Source organism: Siphateles boraxobius, unplaced genomic scaffold (genome assembly GCF_051911475.1).
Source record: "Siphateles boraxobius isolate OS27281-9 unplaced genomic scaffold, OSU_SipBor_1 35, whole genome shotgun sequence".
NCBI lineage: Eukaryota > Metazoa > Chordata > Actinopteri > Cypriniformes > Leuciscidae > Siphateles > Siphateles boraxobius.
The window spans coordinates 8,828,572-8,844,994 of record NW_027508975.1 but is presented as its reverse complement, the minus strand read 5'-3'; the positions used below and the strand labels follow the sequence as shown (position 1 = coordinate 8,844,994).

Genomic DNA, 16,423 nt, shown 5'->3' with positions numbered 1-16,423 from the left:
AAAACTATGATACAATAATTTTCAGGATTTGCTGTTAAATAGAAATTTCAAAAAGAAAAGAAATTATTTGAAATAATTTACAGTCGTATTTTCGTATTTACTGTCATTTTGATCAGTTTAATACTTCCTTGCTAATTAAAAGTATCTAAAACTTCCTGACCCCAAACATTTGAAAAGAAGTGTCTGTTGTAATTTTGCAACATTTATTAATTAAAATATTAAAATATTAACTTTTACATGTGGCTGTTTAAGTGCTGGTTCCCATTATGACAACACTATAGTGTGCATGCATTAAAATGAATTGTAACGCCTTCCTAATCAATAATGGGAGGAAATATTCAACAGATTTTTTCTGTCAAGACTTTAAGGTAAAAAACCCCACAGTGAGATATATTCACTCACTGGAGTAAAAGGTGGGACAACTAGCCCCGGGCTCCACTACCTGCACAGATAAAAATACAATTGTAAGTCTTGTTTTTAAGTAAAATATTTTAATATTATTTCCGTCAATTGGCTAATATGGGTTCATGCAGGTCAAAGTTGCAAAATTGGGGGTGGTGACTTTCTGTACCCACTGCATAGGTAGATACTACTGGGAACAAGAACCATGAATCATTCTAGGGTCAGTCTGGGGCAACTAGTGCAAGTGTTGGAAATAGGAGAATACAAGAGGATAACAAAGAGGAGAATGGCATTGCAGGTTATTAATAGATCTGGAAAAGGCCAGTGCCGCTTATAATAAGTATAGAGCTAAAGGCTACGACGGAGAAGGGAATTATCCACATGGTGTGGACCAGCTGCCTGTTGCACACGCTGAAGGAGCAGTTTTTATGTGTTAAGGAGACTGTGCCATCCAAAGTGTATTTGATAACACATCTAAAGTTTTCTAATATACAAAAATAATGCACTAGGCCAGACAAACTCTCCTTTTATAAAGCTCTGCCCTTGATTGTCACTATTTTATTCATTATGGCATTTTGATATCTTTACGGCAGTGTTTCGCAGAATCTAAATGATCTGCACCTGCTGCACCTCCGATGGCATTATCTCCTTACATTAGTTCTATTGCCTAATAGTGCTATCACCCCCTCCTTTCCCATGAAACCTGTTCTGCTTCTCTTCTATAAACACTGACACCACAACCAGACACCACAACATGAAAGGCTACGATCCTCTTTACAGTTATTTTATAATTATATTTCATGTAATTATGCTATTCTGACAAACTACAGGTCTCTGTGGAGGGAAAAGTGACTGCAACTGTGGTATAAGACTGGCTTCACAGCGCCATTGAAACACGTGCACTACTCACTGAATGTAAACATTTCATACAATAAATAGCCGTCAAAAGTGTGACCTCACCAGAAAAGGGTCAGAAGCTATAGGAAAATCACATCACAATGAATGTTAAGAGTTATACTATGCAAATGTCCATCTGATGCACAAATACAGTGTGAAACATTGATCACAAATGGGACACTTACTGACTTGGGCTTCTTTGTAGAAGCCATATTTTCATGGATATCCTTGCTGCCCTCCCAGGATGCTTTGCTATCACCGTTTGAGGCTGGCGGACAGGTGTTGGGCATGGGGTTCTGCGCCTTCATGACCTGAACAGGGTCAAGACTCATTTTCCCCAACGCTTCTCATTAACGACACACTGATCCAGGGCTGTATCACGCTGTGCTATTCTCTCTGTGCACATGCACAGCCTCTCTTCCACACACAGTGTGTGTTCCCAGCTTTAGGCAGGACAGTGCTGTTGGTATCCAATGGTATATCTCCTGCTTCAAGGTCTAATGGCAGTACTGGCTTTGGTTCTGTGCTGCTATATCCTCTCTGCTCTGACGCTATGCCTGCAATCTGCCGCTGTGACGCGATATGTGTTGATATCTGGCCCCTTCTCTCTCTCACCCTCCCTCCTCTCATCCCTCACTCATGCACATACTGTCCCCCTCCCTTACCCTCTATTACGTGCTATCATCTATCTGCATGTGCTCCCTCTCACTCACTTAGTAGACTAGACAAAATATCATACATTCTAACTGGATCAGCATCTTTCAGCCAATGAATTATGGGCTTCCCTGAGACCTGTCCTTCCTAGTCCTTTGCCCCAGTCATTGGGGCACACACTGACACACGACAGACAGATAGATAGATAGATAGATAGATACCAACACAAACATGACTGTTCTTTCTCCCCACTGTCCCCCTGATGGCATTGTAACCCAATAATCAGTTGCTAGGCAGCATTTCGACCTCATGTAGAACCTTGCCAGAGATTGGCTGCTTAGTTGCAGCCCTGTCAACTGCCTTGTGGCTATGAGTGAGAAACTGTCCACACTGTACAAAGTCATAGGCTGCCCTCTTCTGGGTGAAAAGGAACTACATTCTATTAGCTCATAGGGGATACCACACAGGGTCTACAATTAACACTGAAACACTCGCCAAGAGCCAAATGCAAGTAAAAAAATAGCGTTGGAGAGTATATGAAACAGTTTCAGTTGGCTGGTAACAATTTTATAAATTCTAACAACGCAATGTTGTGAGAACATGAACGTGAACAAATTAAAAAGTCGCTCCGACTCGCTCGGAACAGTTGACGGACCAGAGCTGCATTGTCACGAAAGTGTAAGCCTTGCCAATTTAAATAGTCAAGTGCAAGAAGACTCGAAAGGGGACCCAATTCATTTCTCACGCGCTGAGGGAAGTTCGTTCCCTAAGCAAACATCCAAAACGCGTTCTGGGACAGCTGTGTCTCACACAGTGCAGAGCGCACAAATACTTAATTGAGCTCTCTTTCACATCTTGCGCTTGAAGAGCTCCCAAGATGGCAGCGTTGTAGGAGGACGTGTGCTTGTCGCTCTGCGAGCAATTTCGAAGGGTTTATGATATTATTGCCATATTTTAAAAATAATTTGATGACAGAACCTTAAGAAAAGGGGGGGAAAAAAGAAAGAAAAACGAACATATAGCAAGACGTGATTATTGTAGGCTACCACGAATGCCCAAGTCTAAAAAGAAAAAGAGGAACTCTGAAAGGTTAACGATTTCTCAACACGTGTCGCTAAACATGGATGATAACCAGTCTCAAGAGTCGGTAGCCCAGAATCCTTTGAGTGGAGACGAAGTGTGCTGGTTTGAGGCCACCCCAGAGCCATTTTCAGACTCCGATTTATTTCCCATTTTGGCGGTGGAGACACCAGAAAAGCCTGCCAAGAAAAGGAATCGTGAATCTCAATCAGGTGGGCGAAACTGGGAGACGGCTAATGCTGAACTCATGGAGGCGATACGAGCAATGACCAACAAGCAGGATGAAACACTCCGGAGAGTCTCTGCTATAGGCATAACCACTGAAGCTACTTCCAAACGGGTTGAGGAGCTGACAACAACTGTCAAACAGCTGTCACTGGATGTTCAACAACACAAGCAAACACTGGAGAAAATGAAAGTTGCCAATACAAAGCTCCAAGAAGAAAATAAGCACCTGAGAGAAGCTGTTGCTGAGTGTCAACGCTACAGCAGAAGGTGGTCACTTAAGATGCACGGCGTAAGGGAGTCAAGAGATGAAGACATCAGAGGCAAGATAATCAACATCCTTGGGAAAATGGCACCAAAGCTTCGTGAAGACTTGAAACAAGGCATTGACATCGCTCATCGCGTGGGGAAACTGAGAGATGACGGCGTTGCGAGATCAACTATAGTTTTGTTTGCCTTGCGTCGCCTTCGTGATGTCGTCTGGAAAGAAGCTAAAAACTCTCAGTATTTGCAAGAGAATCGTCTCAGGATTACCGAAGCTCTTTCTCCGGAGGACAGAGCGGCTCGGGAGAAGCTCTGGCCTTTGATCAAGAAGGAGCGTGATGAAGGGAAAAAGGCTTCATTCCTTGGTGCTTCGGCTGTCATCAATGGAAAAGTTATTGACTGTCCGGAATAGCCTCGTTGGCTGAGCATCTTCTTCTTCTTTTACCAAGGTATCAAGTACACATAAGCCCACTGTTCATGTGGCACTTTTGGAAAATTACTTCAATGGTTTATTTTGTTTTGGAGATTTAATATAACGTATGTAGCCAGGCTACCTTGTCGTTCAGACTTGGATTAATCTTCCTTTTTGTTGTAGCCATAGGCAGGCATGAACACTTTGCCTGCGCTCGTTGCAGGCTGAGATGGTTGAGCACTTAATATTAATGCCACCTTAACATATTTTACTTTTTTTTTCTTTTTTTTTTTCTTTTTTGTTTTCTCTCATACAAATATATATGATCTCCTTGTTGGACTTTAAATGAGATCATGTTAGTTTCATCTACTATAAATGCAGACGTCTCGAACGTTCTTGATTCTGAGTTGACGGCTATGTGTACAATAAGGTTCTTGCTATTTTAAGGCAGGTTATCATCACCTTCTTGTAAGGTCTTTGCATACTTTTTGCGTTCAAAGCACTTTCAGGTAATTTCTGTTCTATATATCTGTTCCTTTATGGACTTTTTGTTTAAACGTCTTAACGTCTTGTCTTTAAATGTGAGAGGTATCCGGGACTTAACAAAGAGGAAAGCCTTATTTTTATTTTGTAAAAGGTCTGAAGCTGACTTGATTTTATTACAGGAAACGCACTCTTGTCACTCTGATACAGGGTTCTGGAAAGCTCAATGGGGTAATGTTGCCCACTTTAGTCATGGTTCTAACCATTCTGCTGGTGTCTCAATCCTTGTGCATGGTTTCAAGGGGGATATTTTGGAAGTTGAGCCCTCTTGTGACGGAAGATGGATAACAATAATAGTCAAGCAGGACAATACAGTTTTCATTGTTTGCAATGTATATGGATTTAATTCACACTTTGACAACAAAAACTTATTTAATTCCATTACTGGCAAACTAAGGGATTTGAAGGGTAAATACGTAAATGCCTTTATAATTCTTTCGGGGGACTTCAATGAATGTCCTGACGAAATAGAGGATAGATACCCACCTAGAGCGGCTCGCTCCTCCCAGGGAAGCGATTTAATCTCTTCTCTGTGCTCAGACCTATCCTTGACTGATGCTTGGCATTTTTTTAACCCAGACGTCCAAGATTTCACCTGGAGTAATAGAAGTCTGACTTTGAAGTCAAGAATTGATTTATTTTTAGTTTCTTCTTCTTCTCTTCAATTTGTTAATGAGGTTAAACATGTTTATGCACCCCTTTCAGACCACAAATTAATTATTTTGAAACTAGGCTCCATTGACCCGCAATCGGGCTTGAGAGGTTATTGGAAGTTTAACAATACTCTTCTGAGTGACGACTCCTTTAATAATTCTGTTAAGCTTCTAGCGATAGAAACCTTCGAGATTGACATTAATAATGGACATAAGAAAAAGTGGGAGTACTTCAAGTATAAAATTCGACAATTGGCTATAAAAAGATCTAAGGAAATAAAGAAAGAAAAATATAATTCAGAACATGTCTTGATGAATAAATTAGCTCAATTAATGTCAAAAGGTAACCTTAAGCCAGAAGAAGAAATTGAAATAAAAGCCATCCAAATTCAGATAGACCAAATATATACAGAAATGGCAAAAGGGGCATTTATTAGATCAAGGGCTAAGTGGCTGGAAGAGGGCGAAAAGAACACCAATTATTTTTTTGCTTTAGAAAAAAGGAATGCTAAAAGAAATTCTGTAACTGAGCTCTACATTGATGGCACCCTTTCTAAGGATCTTACTCACATTTCTAAATTTGTTAGCTCGTTTTATGGTAATTTATATCAGTCTAATTTTAACAAAGAAGAAAGTGTACGTTTTTTAAAAAAAATTCAGCATAGTATCCCTATTATTAGTGAAGATTATAAAGCTTCTTGTGACGCTGATCTCTCTTTACATGAGGTTAAAAATGCTTTGTTTGCTATGAAGAAAGGAAAATCTCCCGGGATAGATGGGCTAGGAGTGGAGTTCTATACTCATTTCTGGGAGCTTATTCAACTCCCTTTAATGCACATGTATAGAGAGTGTATTGATCAAGGGGAAATGACTACAACAATGAAGCAAGGCATTATCTCCTTGATCCCGAAACCTGGCAAAGACCCTCATTTAATTGATAATTTGGCGTCCAATCACATTATTAACTATAGATTATAAAATTCTGGCCTCTGTATATGCATATAGATTAAAATCTGATTTAAATTCAATAATTGCAGAAACTCAAACGGGTTTCATGAAAAACCGCCACATTAGCAATAACATAAGACTCGTTTTGGACTTGCTTGACTATGCTGACAATATTGATTCTGACGCCTTCGTTTTGTTTCTTGATTTTTACAAAGCGCTCGACACAATCGAACACCCTTTTTTAATACAAGCCATCAAGGCATTTGGTTTTGGAAGCCCTTTTGTCGACATTGTCAGCATGTTCTATAAAGATATAAACAGTTCTGTTATATTTAATCAAAATACTTCTCCACGATTTCAAATTGATTTCGATTTCAAATTGATAGGGGGGTCAGGCAGGGGTGCAACATTTCTCCCTTTTTATTTATCTTAGTAACCGAACTACTAGCTATACACTTAGTAAAGGAAGTACATTTTGGAGGTATAAAGATTTTTGGAAAAGAAATAAAGATCTCACAGCTGGCGGACGACACCACCATTGGAAAGGGAGAGAGCACAAAAGTTCAGTTTTGGGTGGATAGGAGATGAGGCAGCTAGAGAATTGGGAGTGTATGAAAAATAATTCTGCCCAACTGTAATATGGCCTGATACAGTGGTAGCCTATGGAAGCTAGAAACCATGGAAGTTGATTTTAAGTTACTTCGAATCAAAGCAGTAAGCAATACAGATCTGGTAGCGGAATTTTATAGATACATAGACTTTAAATATAAAGAGTATGTTCAGATTTATACAGATGGATCAAAGGAACCAGAAACAGGAAAGACTGGATCTGCAGTTTACATTTTTAATCAAAGAGCTAGGTGAGGTAAGCAGACGAACCACAAATGATCTGAGTGTGTATGCAGTTTAATTATATGCTATTATGATGGCACTAGAATGGATTGAGAAAAACAAAATAATAAAACTTTAAGGAAGTGATTCAATATCAGCTTTATACAGTCTCATGACTGGTATATCTAACAGTCATCAGGATTTACTGTATACAATATTGACAATATACACAAGAATAAGGGAAAAATGCTACGAGATTTAACTGACTTGGATTCCTGCTCATATTGGCGTTGTGGGAAATGAGAGAGTGGACAAATTAGCCAAACAAACTGTAAAAAAAAAGAGAATATTGAAGCAAATATTAAGTTGTCAAAATCTGAAGGAAAGAGTATAATATGGAAAGAAGCCATTAGAGAATGGCACCATCAGTGGGACAGGGAAACTAAAAAGAGACATTTGTATGCTATTCAAAATAAAGTTGGGGCTGTGAAGAATAGGGGAGGGATAAGAAAAGAAGAAATAGCTGACCAGTTTAAGGAGAGGTCACAGTTAATTTGAATAGCACCCTACATATTATAAGGAAGCACCCAACTGTTTTTTGTGTTTGTTGTCAGGTTGTAGAAACTATAGAACATGTGTTTTGGAGTTGCAGACATGAAGAACAGAGGAAAAAGATGATGGAAGAATTAGGAAAAGTTAGAATAACAGGACAGGGATGAAGGAAATACTGGAAAATGGGGAGAATGAACAAAGCAGAGGAAATCTTTTTTTTTTTAACAAGAACAGGTCTGATGAGAAGAATATGATGTAACTGGACATGACAGGAAAATAAATCCGGAAGACGGCAGTAGTGCAACGTTAATGGGTGCAAGCTGCCGTTAAACCCTAAAGAAGAAGAAGAAAAAAGAAGTAGTAAGTTCACGGGACTTTTACTTTGAAGTGCCGTTTATCATGGAAAATCCCACACGTCATCTCGCTTCACGTCGTTGTTAGCGGTGGCGGTACGGAAAGACAGATAGCAGCAGTGTTTCCTGAAAGTCCAAACAAAACATGCGTTATTGCTGTTTTCTTTAGATTTTGAACAAACAAACTGTTTGAAATTAGTCGGGAAATACCCATTCATTTGTATAACAAGAATGGAGCATTCGGTGCCCAAAAAGTAAGTGAAATGGCCAGCTCGGCTAACCAGTTATCAACCAAGCTAATATTTACAGGCCTCATCTCACCAACCAAACTGAAACATCAGATCTAGATCAACGAACTAGAATAGATTGTATGGTTGATATCTTGATGTTCGTTGTTATATTTACAAAATGAACGCTTGAACGTATTCTGACCTACAGTTGTTATGTTAATTGGTATAACTTCTCTAAGTTTGGATTAACGTTAGCTGCTACATTATAACTGGGAGTGTCTGAACCTATGACGTTTTATGCATTAAATAAAGTACGATTGTCTTGTTCATGACAGTAAGCTGAAGAAACTCAGTGAAGACAGTCTTACCAAGCAGCCAGAGGAAGTATTTGATGTCCTTGAAAAACTTGGAGAAGGGTGTGTACCACTCTTATACTTAACTAATATTGAATACATTTTGTATGTAATGTTCACATAAGGAATTCTTTTTGTTTCAGATCATATGGCAGTGTTTTTAAAGCCATTCACAAGGAATCAGGCCAGGTGGTGGCCATCAAACAAGTTCCTGTCGAATCAGACCTACAGGAAATCATCAAAGAGATCTCCATAATGCAGCAATGTGACAGGTAAAGCAGCTTATGAATTAATAATAATAATAAAGCATGTCATTAATCTATTGTTATTGGGCTTAAGTAATTCCCAATTACTCTATCCTTGTATTTTAACAGTCCTTATGTGGTGAAGTACTATGGCAGCTATTTCAAGAACACAGATCTGTGGATTGTGATGGAGTACTGTGGCGCTGGATCGGTGTCTGATATTATCAGACAGCGCAACAAAACGGTAAAATATTATAACTATAAATACACAATACAGATTCATCTCATGCTTAATACACTGTTTTTTTTTCTCATGACAAGCTCACCGAGGAGGAAATCGCCACTGTCCTCAAATCCACCTTGAAAGGTCTGGAATATCTCCATTTCATGAGGAAAATCCACAGGGACATCAAAGCTGGGAATATTCTTCTCAACACAGAAGGGCATGCCAAACTAGCTGACTTTGGAGTGGCTGGACAACTTACTGTGAGTATTAAACCTATCTGTTTTAATGTAGAAAAATTGCAGAAATTATGTGTTAAAGGTTGGGACATTATTGATTATTTATTATTTTTAGAATAATAGTAAAGTCATCGAAAATATTAAAGAACAAGCGCTTTCCTTGTTTGTTTGTTTGTTTGTCTGTTTGTACATTATGTTATTGTATTTGCTTTATTAGTCCAGTTTCTCTCTAAATTAGTTCCTGTAAAGACTACATACCAGACTGTACCATCTTTACTGTAACATGGTCCCATATTAGCAGAAAACTAAGATAAATAAGATAAACATTAAATGTAATTAATAAAAATGTAGTTCAGTTTAAATTCTGTTTTAGTAGTTTTAGCTTCTTCAAAAAAAGCCTAGATTTTTTTTTTCTTTGAAAAAAAAAAACAATTTACATAAAACAAAAATATGACCAAACTAATTTAAAGCATTCAAGGGATAAGCATTGAGATCAAACGTTTTTCTCTTTTTATGTTCTAATATATTTTTCGGTCAAGTTTGTCCAAACTGGTGGTGTATCATATTACATGAATTAATGTAATCATGTCTTATTTATACTGACCACAATAGGACACAATGGCAAAGAGGAACACAGTTATCGGGACACCCTTCTGGATGGCACCAGAGGTGATCCAGGAGATCGGCTACAACTGTGTGGCTGATATCTGGTCTCTCGGCATCACGTCCATAGAAATGGCTGAAGGAAAGCCTCCTTATGCAGACATTCATCCAATGAGAGTGAGTGGAACACACTGAGAAGTCTTTGACTTGAAATTTTGACAAGAAACTGGATGGTGACTCTGTCTGTCTGTAGGCTATTTTTATGATCCCCACAAACCCTCCACCCACGTTCCGCAAGCCAGAGCTGTGGAGTGACGAATTCACAGATTTTGTGAAGAAATGTCTGGTGAAGAACCCAGAGCAGAGAGCGACGGCCACTCAACTGCTGCAGGTGTGGGAAGAGCCTTGTTAACTAATAGTTCCTGTTTATGATTCATACAGTTACTAATTAACTCTATTTTAGCTTGTGGGTTTTCCATGAAGTAGCCTAGTGTTTATAAACATCTAATATACTTTGTATTTTGTCTGTTTGGCAGCATCCCTTTATAACCAATGCTAAGCCAGTCATCCTCCTGCGGGACCTGATCACAGAAGCCATGGAGATGAAGATCAAGCGACAGGAGGAGCAGCAGAGAGAGCTGGAGGAGGAGGATGAGAACTCTGTGAGTTGCATATTAGTTGTTCAGTTTACGATTAGCTCAGCATTTGTGTTTTAGCTGAAGTCATATGTGACTGCATTCTACAGGACGATGGAGTAGATTCTGGCACCATGATGAAGTCGGGTTCGGAGAGCGACGGCACCATGCGGGCCACGGGCACCATGAGCGACGGCGTTCAGACCATGATCGCGCATGATGGCACCATGCTGGAGTCTGACCTGGGCACCATGGTCATTAACAGCGATGATGAGGAAGAAGAGGAAGATCTCGGCTCGATGAGGAGTGAGCCTTTGTGTCTTTATCTTTTAATTAACATTTTTGTGGCTCTTTGAGAAATGTTTAATGTGATGTTTTATCCTCTAAATAGGAAATCCTACATCTCAGCAAATTCAGCGTCCATCCTTCATGGACTACTTCGACAAGCAGGACTCAAATAAAGCTCAAGAGGGTTATAACCACAACCAGCAGGACCCGTGTTTAATTTCCAAGACCGCTTTCCCTGATAATTGGAAAGTGCCGCAAGATGGAGATTTTGATTTCGTAAGTGCTTTGATAGGTGTTTTGATTCGTTTTGTGTTAGAGCTGCATGATTAATTGTTAAAGTTCGCGATCTCAGTTCAAAGACCCATGCAATCTTATTTCTGAATGACAATGATGCGGCTATGTCTATTAAACCTTTGACAAGTACGATCACAGCAGAACATTAAAATCTGCGTTGGCATTGTCACTGACCCAGAGAGGGCAGTTGTCATGTATAGGTATGAAACTTACAGTAGCGATCAAAATAGAATAAATCACCTGTTGGTGGTAACAAGTGACTGTTAAAAAAAAAAAGATTGGTCAATGAATCCGAAATCACATACCTCCCCACTATACAGTAGGCGAAAAACAGCAGGTGACAAAAGAAGTATGTCCGAATTCACTGTACTAAAAGAGAAGGCAGAAGGAACCTGGTTGACCTGCCACTACCAGCAAGATTCTGAAGTGCATATGATGGACACTTTACTATCCCAAGAGGCCACAGGAGAGGATTTGTGAATGGCAGAGAAGCGTAGCAACTGATGCTGATTGGTCACATGATATTGACAACATTGCAAATCAGAATCAGAAAGAGCTTTATTGCCAAGTGTGCTTGCACACACAAGGAATTTGTTTTGGTGCTGAGGCTTCCAGTGGACTATACAAATACAACAAGAAACATGAAACATAATACTACAAATTATAAGAATAAAGATTAAAAATATAAATATATGAGAATAAAAGTATCACAGTTGGGTTTAGTCAGAATAAACATTTCCAGATTTACAGATTATGAACATATTTACAGTGTTTTGAATATTATAATTAATAAATCTAAATATAAGTATAATTATCACCTGAGTTGTAGGATATTGCACTAAACAGTGGGAGTATTGCACTTAAAGGCATATGCCTTGGGAGGAGTGCTTACTGTTCAGAAGGGAAATGGCCTGTGGGAAGAAACTGTTCCTGTGCCGAGATGTTCTAGTGGCCAGTGATCTAAGTCTCCGTCTTGACGGTAACAGTTCAAACAGGTGGTGTCCAGGGTGAGTGGAGTCTGTGATGATTTTACCTGTTCTCTTCCTCACTCTGGAAGAGTACAGGTCCTGGAGGGATGGCAGGGGGGCACCAATGATCCTCTCCGCAGTCCGGACTGTCCGTTGTAGTCTCCTGATGTCTGATTTGGTAGCTGAACCAAACCAGACAGTGATGGATGTGCATAAGACAGACTCAATGGCGGCTGAGTAGAACTGAATCAGCAGCTCCTGTGGCAAGTTGAACTTCCTCAGCTGGCGAAGGAAGTACAGTCTCTGCTGGGCTTTTTTTTACAATGGAGTCAATGTGATTGTCCCACTTCAGGTCCTGAGAGATGATAGTGCCCACGAACCTGAATGACTCCACTGCTTCCACAGTGCTGTTCATGATGGTGAGTGGGGGGAGTGCTGGGCTGTTCCTCCTGAAGTCCACGATCATCTCCACTGTTTTGAGCTTGTTCAGCTCAAGGTTGTTGTAACTGCACCAGACAGCCAGCTGTTCAACCTCAAGTCTGTAAGCAGACTCGTCACCGTTCCGGATGAGACCGATGACAGTGGTGTCGTCTGCAAATTTCAGGAGTTTGACAGAGGGGTCTTTAGAAGTGCAGTCATTAGTGTACAGGGAGAAGAGCAGTGGGGAGAGAACGCACCCTTGGGGGGCGCCAGTGCTGGTGGTGAGAGTCCTGGATGTGAGTTTCCCCAGTCTCACTCGCTGCTGCCGGTCCATTACCCCTTTTCCACCAAAAAAGAACGGGTTCGGAACTGGTGCTGGTTCAAAGTTGGTTCGGAGTTGGTTCAACTTGCGAACCTCCTCAGAACCTGTTTGTTTTTCCACTTCTAGAGCGCCCAGCGAACGACGTCGTTACGTCACTGTGTACGTCGCTTTACGTCTCAGCTAGAAACGCTTGCAAGTACAACATTACTTTGGGATTATCTCTAACTCGTGAACCAAGAAGGCTTTAAAAACAATTGAAATATGTAAGTATTTTAATCTTTTCCTTTGATATGTTATCTTTTCTGATTAGTTATGTACACCTGTCTTGTGTCTTTTTTTTCTCTCCGTTTATTTGTTCTATTTTGTGACTGTTTTCTTCTTTGCTTACATAATGTTTTCAATAAAAAAAATAAAAAAAAAGCTAGAAACGCTTGCGCCAACTTCAAGCATAACAATTACAATGGCGGACTACATCGTGTTTCTGCAAATGTTTTTCCTGGCTTTGCGGTCAGAAAAGATGTTTAGGACACATCTAAACCCGCCCCCAGCCCCCGACGTAAGCATGACGTGGTAAAAGAACGGTTCTCTGGTTCTAGTCCAGCAAAGAGTTGGTGCCGCTTTGGAACCAGTTTTCCTGGCCGAGAACCGGTTCTTTGGCTGTCGAAACACAAAGAACTGGTTCGCGCGCAGGCACCGGCTCCGAACCGGCTCTCAAAACGCTTTGGTGGAAAAGGGGTACATCAGGAAGCTGGAGATCCACTGATACCCCTTTTCCACCAAGGCAGAGCTGGTGCTGGTTCGGAGCCAGAGCCTAGTTTCAATTCGGTTCTTTGGTTTTCCACACGCAAAGCACCAGCTCCGAACCAGGAAAAGTGGTTCTTAAGTAGCACCAAATCATTGCTGGTCTAGAACAGAGCCAAGTAAGAACCACTTGCGTCAGGGGCTGGGGGCGGGGTTACCGTGACCAACAAGACGAATAGAAACTTGTGACCGCCATTTTTAAATAGCAGCTAGTCGAGCTAATAGCAGCTCGATTATAAATATCCGTCTATGTAAGTTACGGCGAGCTGCACAAACGCGTTGGACTCCGATGTATTTTGTAAACCCATGAGCATCCATAGTATTGCAACGTCCGTTATTGTTGATGGCTTGTTCGAGATGCATCGGAGCGGCGCGGACCGATCGGAGCTGCGGGAGTGTTTGGAGAACATACGACTCCTTGTGCTTTTAGATCGCTATCGCAGTGCTTTGATGTCATGCGGAGATCGATCTGCGAGAAGCCGATGCATCTCGAACAAGCCTGGCGTACTGTTTGGCGCTACCGCACTAGCGTTGCTGGGCAACATGAGACGTATACAGTGACGTAAGATCTGGCTCTGTTGTGGCTCTCTAGCCGGTGGAAAGGCAAATCGGTTCTTATTAAGCTCGTCAGTCGAACCCACTCTGAACCAGCTTTGGCTCTGGCTCTGAACCAGCACCCGGTTCTTGTTGGTGGAAAAGGGGTATGACAGATCGAGGATGGTATGGAGAGCTGGGTCAGTTTGGCTGTGAGAAGATCAGGCATGATGTATTGAAGGCTGAACTGAAGTCCACAAAGAGGATCCTTGCATAAGTCCCAGGTCTGTCGAGATGTTGCAGGATATAATGCAGTCCCATGTTGACTGCATCATCCACAGACCTGTTTGCTCTGTAAGCGAACTGAAAGGGATCCAGCAGGGGTCCGGTGATGTCCTTAGGGCCAACACCAGTCTTTCATACGACTTCATGACCACAGACGTGAGAGCGACAGGTCTGTAGTCATTTAGTCCAGTGATTTTGTTTTTTGGGGGGACAGGAATGATAGTGGAGCATTTGAAGCAAAAGGGAACTTCACACTGCTCCAATAATCTATTGAAGATCTGTGTGAAGACCGGGGCCAGTTGATAAGCACAGGCTTTTAAACAAGCAGATGAGATGCCGTCTGGGCCTGAGGCTTTCCTAGTCTTCTGTTTTTGAAGACTCGGCTCACGTGCTCCACACAGAATGTAGTACGTCCGGATCACATTCATACTATAGAACATACTTTTGTCAGAAACTTTAGTAAATGACGTTATTTAGTTTAGTTGTCTATTCAGATTTGTGATCTCTATTTTAAACAAAAATGAAAATAGTGATCCTCAATTTACCCGGAATCGTGCAGCTCTATTTGTATGCATAAAGCTGATTTAACTGAATTAGTTTTTCTGTCTATATAGCTGAAAAACCTTGATTTTGAGGAGCTCCAGATGCGTCTCACTGCTCTGGACCCCATGATGGAGAGAGAGATTGAAGAACTGCGGCAGCGCTACACGGCTAAAAGGCAACCCATTCTCGACGCCATGGATGCGAAGAAACGCAGACAGCAGAACTTCTAACCGACTTCACAGATGCTGAAGCTTCAAAGCTGGCTGGCCAGATCTTATGTTCCCTCCTGTGTTAAATCTTTGTACTGATGCATCTTATTCTAAACTCCTGCTGTTTCTACATTTGAAGAAGGTCCCCGGGGATGTATAAAATGGAAAATCAAGATATAATACTCGATCGAGAATTTTTATTTTTGTTCTTTAGAATTCAAAGGTCACATGTTAAAATATTATGAGTTCATCCTAAATAGAGAAGATCGAGTCTCACCCTCACAATAATATGAAGTTTATGCTTTTTGATCTCTAATTTCCAAAAACTAATTCAGCCATCTCTACATCTGTGATTAATACTTTCCTAATACTGTAAATGAAGCCAAGGCAAAAATAACTGTGATAATGTAATGTTTTGTCGCTGAATTCATAGGAAATGCCGCTTAAACTCTGCAAAGTCATTTTTAGGTGTGAATGGATTATTAAACCAAAGACAATCAAAAGCAGACAATGCCTTAGAGTGCTTGTTAACCCTCTTTTTAAAGTTTGCATTACCAAGCTTTAGGTTAGTATTCTGCTAATATGGGACCATGTTACAGTAGGGATCTTTTTCCTTGAATTAATTTAGAGAGAAACGGGACCATTACTGCAGCTATGCTTCCCATTCCATCAAAATCCCTCTTCAGCACAAAAGGTCTGAAACATCTGTCCACAGCTTTGTAAATATGCATGGCTTATTTATGCTGAATGTCACTTTCTCAGTTTCTGAATGTTTCTGTGTCGTCTTCCGTTTTCTTCACTGCCACTGGCTCTTCGATAAAGTGTGGCAAATGTTTGTGTGAGGAAGTGAGAACTACTTTTCCTGTGCCCCATTTTAAAGTTCTTGCTTTATCTCAGGGGTGGGTCGGCTTCAAATTCTTTCTTCTGATCTTTTTCAAAGATTGCAATGCAGTGATTTTGTGTTTCTCATTATGGGAATGGTACCATCATTACTAAGACTATTGAGTTTCTCCATACCCACCATAAGCAATACGGCAACTCAAGGGCAGTAATGTAACTATGCCAGTAATGTGAATGGCCTAAAATGTTGCTGAATCTTTTAAGAGAAGGATGAATAGTTTTTAAATGACTCTAACAATGTTTATGATCCCCTGATTGTGGACTGATGATGTCTATGAATCTGAGCTGGTTTGAAGTATAGTCAGTCAATAATTTTTATTTAAAAGATAGTTAGGGATGTTACCAATGCCTTACATTTCCTGCAGTTGTGAGTTATATCAGTTTGTTTCATACTCTGACATTTACACAGGCACGTCTTTACTGAACACTTAATTTATTTTGCATTATTCATATTGTATGTTATTTTTTGCACCCTGCATAGAGTTTTTGAATAAAGGTCTGTTACTTGTCTCATTAA

The 16,423-nt window shown here is 40.5% G+C and overlaps 2 protein-coding genes across 4 annotated transcripts in view; one reads left to right on the top strand and one right to left on the bottom strand.

Annotated features, from left to right (window-relative positions):
• nt5c1aa (5'-nucleotidase, cytosolic IAa) overlaps positions 1 to 7,935 on the bottom strand; it is a 27,764-nt gene extending 19,829 nt beyond the window's left edge. The window contains exon 1 of one of the 3 annotated variants that reach the window (XM_077196255.1): positions 7,843 to 7,935. In XM_077196255.1, coding sequence (XP_077052370.1) covers positions 7,843 to 7,881 — 39 coding nt within the window. In that variant the 5' untranslated portion in view covers positions 7,882 to 7,935. Of the gene's footprint in view, positions 1 to 1,484; positions 1,924 to 7,842 lie in introns of those variants that run through there. The other 2 variants (XM_077196253.1, XM_077196254.1) reach the window with 2 other exon arrangements.
• On the top strand, positions 7,724 to 16,423 carry stk3 (serine/threonine kinase 3 (STE20 homolog, yeast)). Its single transcript, XM_077196252.1, has 11 exons — positions 7,724 to 8,068; positions 8,380 to 8,460; positions 8,541 to 8,669; positions 8,772 to 8,886; positions 8,964 to 9,128; positions 9,717 to 9,884; positions 9,961 to 10,098; positions 10,244 to 10,369; positions 10,453 to 10,648; positions 10,734 to 10,906; positions 14,869 to 16,423. Exons 1-11 carry the CDS (start codon positions 8,046 to 8,048, stop codon positions 15,025 to 15,027), a joined length of 1,473 nt encoding a protein of 490 aa, XP_077052367.1. The 5' UTR covers positions 7,724 to 8,045; the 3' UTR covers positions 15,028 to 16,423.

What these genes read in the sequence shown, in the direction of transcription:
- stk3 (XM_077196252.1), top strand. Translation starts at nt 8,046, where the DNA reads ATGGAGCATTCGGTGCCCAAAAA. An exon ending in TCAGACAGCGCAACAAAACG is followed by an intron (nt 8,887 to 8,963) that starts GTAAAATATTAT and finishes TCTCATGACAAG; the next exon opens with CTCACCGAGGAGGAAATCGC. An exon ending in GAGTGGCTGGACAACTTACT is followed by an intron (nt 9,129 to 9,716) that starts GTGAGTATTAAA and finishes TGACCACAATAG; the next exon opens with GACACAATGGCAAAGAGGAA.